The 8,981-nt window shown below is 46.1% G+C and overlaps 1 protein-coding gene across 1 annotated transcript; it reads left to right on the top strand.

Annotated features, from left to right (window-relative positions):
• The first annotated feature begins 271 nt into the window (after window positions 1–271).
• On the top strand, window positions 272–8,675 carry NABP1 (nucleic acid binding protein 1). Its single transcript, XM_051787783.1, has 6 exons — window positions 272–613; window positions 721–859; window positions 3,936–4,007; window positions 5,440–5,512; window positions 5,781–5,847; window positions 6,672–8,675. The coding sequence occupies exons 1-6, from the start codon at window positions 523–525 to the stop codon at window positions 6,857–6,859; spliced, it is 630 nt and encodes a 209-aa protein (XP_051643743.1). The 5' UTR covers window positions 272–522; the 3' UTR covers window positions 6,860–8,675.
• Window positions 8,676–8,981: the final 306 nt, after the last annotated feature.

Below are 8,981 nucleotides of genomic sequence, written 5' to 3'. Positions count from 1 at the left end.
GCGAGGGGTGAGGTGAGGCCGGGCTGCCCGGGCAGGGAGGGCACGCTCAGGGCGCGCAGCCGAAGAGCCGGACCGGGCTCGGCGGCGGCAGCGCCCCGACAAGCAGAAGATGGCGGCGGCGCGCGGCCCAATCAGCGCGCGGGGCCGGCTCGTGCCCGCCCGTTACCCATTCCCGGCGCTCCGCGTGCCCCGGACGGTTCCATTCACCGCAACCGCCCCCGCCCGGCCCCGGTGTGGTCGCGCCCGGCCGGTATAAAGGGGAGCGCGGCGCACGTGTGCGCCTCAGTGCCGGCGGGAGCGGGAGGCGGGGTGGTGTTTGTGCAGGTGGTGTCAGTGTGTAGAGGGAGCGGTGGGGGTCGGGCGTGCCGCACAGTCACCGCGCAGCCCCTCGGTGCTCGTGTCCCCGTCCCCTGTGAGGGTCGCCGGTGCCCCCCTGCCCGGCCCCGCTCTGCCGCCGCCGCTCCCCCGCGGGATGCGGGCTCGGCCCGCCCCGCTAGCCCTCACCCCCGCGCCGGCCGCAGCATGAGCGCGGCGAGCGACACGTATTTCCTCATAAAAGACATAAAACCCGGACTGAAAAACTTAAATGTCATCTTTATTGTGCTGGAGATCGGTAAGTGGCGCCCGGCACGCCCCACCCCCGGGCCGCCCAGGCGTGTCACGGCGGGCGGGGGGGCCGGCGGCGCCGTGTCCCCCCCTGAGCCGCGCTTCTCCCCGCAGGGCGAGTCACCAAGACGAAGGACGGGCACGAGGTGAGGTCCTGCAAGGTGGCGGACAAGACGGGCAGCATCACCATCTGCGTGTGGGACGAGATCGGCGGCCTCATCCAGCCGGGGGACATCCTCCGCCTGACCAAAGGGTGCGTACGGGGCCGCCCCCGCCCGCCGGGCCGCGCAGCCCTTTGTCCCCCGCGGGGCTGCGGGCGGCTCGGCCGACACCCCGGGGCACGGGGGGCACGGCCCGCCCCCCTCGGACCGGCTCCCTGTTACCGAGCCAGCGCCCTGAGGTCACTCGCCAAATTAAACCCACCTTTTTCCAGGCCAGAACATGCCTAGCGTGAGCATATAGGCTAGGAGGGGCTTGGGTTTGTAACGAGGTGGTGGTGGCGAAGAGACTTTGTCTGGCTTTAAAAAAGCTCCTTAGGAAAAGATTTCTAGGGCGGAGGAAATGCAACAGTCGGTCCTGGTCTGTAAATCAAGCAGGGGAAGTCAAAAGCATGTTCTTTTTTTCATAGTCATTTCTTTACTCTAGCAGTCGGCTCCTTAATGAAAGGAGGGGATGATTACATCTCCCGTGCAGAAAAGTTGCTTTTCGTTGCAATGAGTTTAACGAACATGGCAGGCAGAGAACAACCTTTTCAGTTTCACTGTAAAAATTCACGCTAAGGCTACACCGTAGGTTGTTAGTTTGGTTAGGTGCAAATAATTTCTCAGAGGTGACTTAATTTAAAAACCAACCAAAAAACAACCCCCTCAAACTTATATTTATTATCTGTGAGAAGGAATACTAGAGTCAATCTGAAAATCCTTTTCCACATCACTTAAACTACCAGTAGCAAAATGATAGTCACTTTTATTTGAGTTCTTCATGTCAGTTAGGCTACACTTAGAAATCCATTACGCTGATCGTTTGGCCTACAGCACTCTAGGAGATGGTGGAACTACAGTGTGTGTAAGGTCCTTTTAATTTGTTTTTATGAAAAAGCAGGTGAAAGGTTACTCAGTGAGTCTGCTAACTGAGCTGCTCTTGTTATTTTGAGTGTAATTCTTGGTCGTGGCCTGAAATTGTATGACCCTTGCCACCAAAACTACAGCTGCTTCCTCCTATGCAAATGTCCTTTTACACGAAATGGGCTGACTCCTCAGCAGAGGTGGTTCTGGGGAAGGCTGCTTGCGTGGAGAGCACGTGGAGCTCAGGGATGGGTGGAACTAAACCAGAGCTCTGGGACAGCACAAAGCCCTGTGTGTAGATGACATTGAAACAAATTAGGAGCAGTGCTGTTCAGCAGTATTACTGTAATGTGCCCTGTGACTGGCTTACTGTAACTGCTCTGGTGTTTCTGTGCAACAATGGGAGAGTCATGGCATCCTTTAATGTAAAAAAGTGAGTTTGGCTTGTATGAATTAATTTTGAGGTGATAGCATGATTTCTAGAGGGTGGCAAAGTCATGCCTTCATTTAGATGAATTGCAGGTTCTCTTAGGACTGTGTAGGGAGTGAAATGGCAAAATTAAATACATTCTGGTTTGGCTCTCATCTGCAGAAAAATGCCCTCATGCTGGTATACAGAGTTCTCCAAACACAATTTTGGACTTAAATAGGATCGAGTGAGTGATGTTGCCATTGCAAGGCGGGTAAATTTCAGCTCTGTAGGCTAATCTGACTCTTCAGTGCAGGATGCCCACTGTTACAAATAGAAAAGCTTATCCAGGCCCCATGTGTAAATGTGCCCTTTTCCTTTTTTTTTTTGTCTCCTTTTTTTTTTTTCCTTTTCTCAGCTGCAGATGCATTCCTCTTCAAAGGCAGACACTGTTGCTTAATTTTGTCACTGGCTGTTTACCCTTTTTACAGGAAGCTGTTGCAGTTAATATTTCTAAATATGAAGTTAGTGCTGGAGTCCAGTGCTTTATGGCCAGCTCTTTTTCAGACAAAAACAAGTGCTTGCATACATGGAATAACTTTGTGCTTGAGGTTGTTAGTCCCATAATTTGCTGGGTGTTGTCCCAGTAAATGTATGTTTGACTTACATTTATTACTTGGTAGCTCTTTTCCTTTGTGCTCTGTCACAAAACTGCCCAACTAGCAGGTTATTAAAGGTTAAGCATTGGGGGAATCTTTAAAGTGAAAGGTAGCACTATGAAGTGAAGAACATTAATCCTGCTTCTGGATGGAAAACTCCTGAGATAGTTATCTCCAGTTATAGTGCCTATGCTTTCCTGCTGAAGTACAGAGCAGGTTATCACTGCGTTGGCTGTGCTGTCCTCTCCTGCCACCCTGACTCCTCCCTGGGGCCTCTTCAAGGCCCTGTGTGTGGCCGGATGGCTCCCAGTCCCAGCAGATAAGGCAAAGGGCAAGAGGAATGTTTGCTATCTATGTTCCAGAGATAGACCTGGGGCATAAGGAAGTGGTGACTTGTCCAGATTATCTGTGACTCCCAAGAGTGCGATTGCTGAGGCTCCCTATTCCTTTGCTAGAAGACCCGTATTCCTTTTAGCTTCCTTGCACCATGCCCAGTTTCTGGTCTGTATTTTCCTTGTTATCTACACCTATGTGATGCCCCTCACTGAAAGGAACAATTACACAGAAAGTTTTGCATGACTCACATTTCAGTGCTTGAAGTCAAGAATGACTATGAAGACTAGAGTGCACTCACACTGTCTTGTAAGGGAATGTTCCTGTAATCAAAATATTATTTAATTGTATTTCTGTGCATCAATTGGAACTTGATGGTCAAACTTCTGCCTTTAAAAAACCCCAGTCTGGTAAGGACCTGTACTGAAAACCTAAGCACTTCCATTATGTGCTTTCAGTAGCAGTAGCTGTTCTCCAGTGAACAAAGGTAATGCTTCCTGGCTCCTGCTGAAAGCAAAACTGAGAGTTGTCACTGAATGTAACACAGATACTGCTTTTGGCAAACTGCCTTTCCTCTGCAGGGCCAGTTATAAGGGTTGCTCCAGCCAACCAAAGAGCATCCAATCTCAAAATAATTGGGTGCTTTCCTGTAATTGCCAGAGGAGTCTGCTGAGCTGCTGATACCTTTTGGTAGAAGTAGTACATGGGGATCTATAAACTTTTAGTGTTGGTGTCCCTGGGAATTTTTTTAGTCCATTCATGCTGATAGGTAATGCTTGTTAGCTCCTGGAAGACGGCATGATTTCACTTCCTCCGTGAACTCATTCACTAAGAGACTGCATCACTTCTCCTTTCTTTGGCCAGGTACGCATCTCTGTGGAAAGGATGCCTGACACTTTATACAGGACGAGGAGGGGAGCTGCATAAAATTGGGGAGTAAGTATTGCATGTTCATACTTTGTCTCCTCTCAGCAGAGGGTCACGGTAAGTATGAGATGTGGTGGCTCTTAGTAAGTGGAAGTTAGGGCAGCGAAAGTGTGTTGTTGGTTGGTCATGGATAGGTACAGCACAAGGCAACCCTGATACAAGTTTCCAGATGCCACTGTGGTAGTGAGCCCCAACCCCCTCTAGACTGTAGATACGTTGAGGAAAAGTAGCCTCCCATCATTGGCACTGATGGAGTGCCAATGGATTTTACCTAGGAGGAGGAAATGTGTAGACAACAAGGAACTGAATCTGCATTACTTACCTGGGCCTCAGCTTGATTAACAACTTCATTTTGGTGGAAGCCTTCTGTATGTGTATCATGCTTGAGAAACAGGCAGTGCAAAGAAGGAAGACCAAGGTGACTCCAGTGAATCATATCTAAGCAAAAACAAGCCTCATTAAACCTGCTTTAAACTGCCCACAGACTGGGGCAACAGCTCCTGACTAAGAACAAACATGAGTAACATACTTGAGCAACAGAAAAAATAGCAACGCTTTCTAACCAGAACAGTACTTCCACTGTTGCACAAAGTTCTGTGGGGAAACCTTATAGTCACCAGGGAAGTGGGGCTCTGGGGTGGCCATATCTTTTCTTGTATGGTTCAGAAATGCCAGCATTCAGCTGGAGTTTGTGCAAAAGAACCTGTAGATTTTATTTGGTGTAAATCCATCACCTCAGAAATGTCATCCAGTTGGCTTACTCCCCAGCAGGCTGGAGTGATGTAAGTTCCTCATCTGGGTAGTGCCTCCAAGCAGCAGGTGGGAGCTCCACTTCTGCTTAACAGTGCTGTGTAATGATTCAAATCTCTCTTCCCCTCTGCCATAATTTCCATGTGGTGAGTTGATGGGCCTATTCCTCCACAGTCCCCTCGAGTGGAAAAGGATGCTTTGAATTTCATTCCCTGCGTTGGACTCCTCTGCTATTATTGCTAATGGGGCACTGCATAGCATGAGAGCATGTGGGAGTGCTTAACTCTTCCCTAGACATGTAATGCAATCCCAGTCTGGGAGCAGGCTGGGTGACTCTGTGCCTCAGGTGACCTTGTGAGTGGGTGCTGGACAAGATTGTGCAGCTGGAAGAGAGGCAAAGGGAGCCCTTTCATCACCTTTTGTTTTCCTTAGGCCAGTTTACCTACTTGAGTAAAGGTATACTTGCCTCTGCTTGACTTCACACCAGGAATGATGTGACAGCCTCACCACAAGCATATAAAGGGATCAAAGAGCCTTTTAATACCTATGGATATTCTCTGAACAGTGGGGTCGGGATTAATTACTTTTAGGTGATGGGATGTGTCAAGAACATATGCTCTTTGTATTGTGGAGTTGAGAACTCTATTAAAAATGGCTTTAGAACTTCCTCATAATCCTGATTTCTCCCCAGGTTTTGCATGGTATACTCAGAAGTGCCAAACTACAGCGAGCCCAACTCAGAACACATCGGGCAGAACAAACTGGTATGTTAAACTTGTCTGAGGTTTCTGGCATAAAGTGCTCTTGGTTCTGAATACTTCCCACTAGGCTGTGATCAGATGTGACTCTCCTGGAAAAATGAACTTAAAGTGACATATAGCTAAAAATGAGCCAATAATTAAAGTAGCAGATAAATTCTATGTGGAGCCACTATAAGAACACAGGAAAGAAAACATCAACCACTTTCTGTAAAAATGTGAATTTTCTCTCTCTGATCCCATGTCTTTTTTTCTTTTTAATGTTTCTCCAAAGGCACAAGGTGAACAGAATAATATTTCTGCATCAAGTGGTATGGGTACTTGTACTTTTGGGCCACTGGGTAAGTTTTTTTCATTTTGCAGAAGTGAAAAGATGAGAAACACTTGAAGGGAATAGAAAGAAATTTATCTTACTAAGGGTTCTCCATTCTTGGGATAAAAGTCTGCTAGGCTCTAAAGTCATTCAAACTGGGGCCCGAATGTCAAACAGGAACATTTCCTGATCATTGTTTTCAGAACTTCTTCTCTAGAAGTGGAAGAGATTAGACTATTCAGGGTGCCTGTATCACATAAGGGGACTTGACTAATACTAAATTGTTTCGATGCTTTTGAAGAGTTCTTGCAGCACTTGAAATTCTGGGGTTTTTTAAACTGAACAAGACATTGGCTTTAAAGATTCCTTACTTTAATCTTGTTAGTCACCATGGCTTTCTTGCCAGGTTAGCTCCCCAAAACAGAAGGGGTAGTAAGTATCTGAATTCCAATATCTGACTTGTCTATATATTTTTTTAATATATATTTTATTTAAATGTAGAAGCTTAAATAAGAAAATACTTCAAGGACTTGAGAGGGTGTAAGCTGAGAGGGAACCTTAGTCTGCCTACACGACGTCCAGACTCAGTACCTGGTGTTGTAAAACTACTGCTGTGACCCTTCTTGCTTTAGCTGAGAAAGAGGGATGGAGGGGAAGTAGTTTGGGAGGGGAGAGAAAGGTAACCTGTGGTTTGAGGTCTTGCAGTGCCCAGGACCCCGAAGGACCACGCTTCTGGTCCTCAGGGTTTGCTGGTTACTGCAAACTCCGTGTGTTCCCTGTTGCTAAACTTATATAAGGGAGCAGTGATTTCAGTCCATGGAACTTGGAATAACCTTTTTTCTGTCTTTTTAGGAAATGGTTTACAAACTGGACCTGAAGCAAGTGGATTTCCATTCATGTATAATCACAGCCACACTTATGCAGGTAGTGGGAGAGGCAATGGACGAGGACCTGTAAATCCAGCACCAGCTAATAGTGTTCAGCCTCTTCCTCCTGCTGTCAGTAATGGGAGGGACCCACGCAGGGCCTTTAAAAGATGACTATGCCAAATGTGGTTGTACAGCTTGCTTAAACTCTACACTCTACTTGAGCACTTACTGCACTTTTATTTATAGTTAACTGTGAACCAGTTTGTCCTTTGTGTGGGTTTTTTTTTTTTTTTTACCTTTTGGTCTATGGAGCAAACTTGATGTGATCTGTTTCTTGTTTTGCTTAGGGAAGCACAGTGAGTCTTCCCCATACATAAAGGGGTGGGGGGGAAGGTGGATATAAGAAAGTAAGAGTAACAGGTTGAAGTGTCTCAATTAAAACTTGGTGCCCTTTGCTAAATGTAAGAAAACTTCAGTTACATACATGTATTTCTGTTTCTGTTGGTCAGCCATGTAGCCTTAATAGGTCTATTATGTCCTGTGCACATGTGGTTTGACTTCCATTAGAGTTAATGGGAGTTCTTCGTATTGGAAGAGAAACAAAGGGGAAGAGCAAAGATGCTCTGGTGAGCTAGGTGTCCTTGGAATGCATACAGCTTGTAAAAGCAATAAGTGTAAGCAGATAGTGGTGCCAGACCTAGTGGTGTCTCTGGAATCAGGGAATGGATAACTCATATCAACTCAAGTTGAAGACATGGTGAGTGTCTTGAAGCTTGATTCTGATTCCAAAAAGGTGTGCACTACTTGAAAATTCTCTATACGACATTACCACTGTCAAGGAAAGTAACACTGATTTTTGATTTGGAGAGAAGCTTACATATTCATTCTTGCTTTGCATGAGATAGCAGAATATAGAAGGATCTGAATTCAGACAGTGTTGGGGAGTATGCTGTTTGTAGCCACTCCTTGCATAAAAGCTCAAGGTTACTTTGCGGGAGTCTGAATTTCCAGGAGCGGACTGTTTCCAAATGCTGCATTACCCATCTCTTCGACGAGGCTGCCTCCTCCTCCTTCCTTCCTTCACTTTTCCAAGTGGAATTACGTATTAAATGAAGCTGTATGTGTGGATTGCAGAGGTACCGGCCAAGAACACAGCTGCACTTATGCTGTTAAGCTTTCCTTCCTCTGTTTTATATGAAATACGAGTTATCCCTTGAAGAACCCCACCACCTCCATGTCCTGGGGGGAAAATAGCTGATTTTATTTCTGAGATCACAAATGCCTTGACTCTAGGTAAGAGTCCAGTGCCATATTTCAGATCAGGTTCAAAAACAACTCGGAAACTGAGGTGTCATACTGGATTCATCTGTTTAACTCTTCTTAACTGACCTCTCAAATAAAAAAATTGCACTAATCACATCAAAACAAATCTAACTTTCTTTCTGTCAAGCCATAAAGACTTCATGACAAAAGGCTGTTTCTGAATTGTGAATTGTTTCTGTGGTCTTTCCTGTTATTTGAATCTGCCACTGTCACTAATGTTTACAAGTTGTTTACATTTGATACTTCTGCTTTTGGTACTCTGTCATGATTTGTTGAAAATTGCTTCTAATTGGTGAAAGTTCCTTGCTTGGTGTGAAATACTGAACTTTGTTTGAAATGCAAGCATCAGTAACAGCAAACTTCTGAAGAGAGGTTTAGAGAGACCTGTATGCCCAGACACCTGAGGGCTGTTTGTGTCTAGTATGGTAAAGTGCTTTCCTGGTACCTGCTTCCAAGTGGAACTAGTGAAACTCGTTTTGGACACAAGAGGGTGGCATGCCTCATGAGATCATCCCTGGGTGCTGCTATGGAACAATGTGATAATTGGTGAACCAGAAAGCATGTGGTGACTTCTGAGGAAATGGTGTAAGGAGGTGACGTGTAACTCAGGGACTTTAAATTGCTTACTTATTTAAATAAATGTATAGTTTAGATGTATGGACAACCTTTTCTGCAGTGTTGCATTAAGACATTTCATATGCTTGTGAGAAGGAAGCCAGGGAGACTTCTAAACCTGGGAAGCACATACAACATGTTCCAGAGGTAAACAAGATGTAAGTATGGTGTGAGAGCTGTGCTTCCCAGTAGTTGCTGTAAAGTTAGCAAGTGATGACGTGGTGGGGACTGAGTTCTTGTTGGGGTATCTGCACTGTGGATCTCAGGTCCTGGTGATCTTGACTTCTCTGCAGCATAAAAAAGTTGAAATAGAGGGGAACCCTGTGTTAGTGTGTGCTGAGGTACCTGATGTTTG

This window comes from Manacus candei, unplaced genomic scaffold (genome assembly GCF_025592945.1).
Source record: "Manacus candei isolate 608988 ecotype Guabito, Panama unplaced genomic scaffold, ASM2559294v1 h1tg000023l, whole genome shotgun sequence".
Taxonomy (NCBI): Eukaryota; Metazoa; Chordata; class Aves; order Passeriformes; family Pipridae; genus Manacus; species Manacus candei.
The sequence above is the reverse complement of the archived record's forward strand: the minus strand, read 5'-3'. Positions and strand labels throughout refer to the sequence as shown.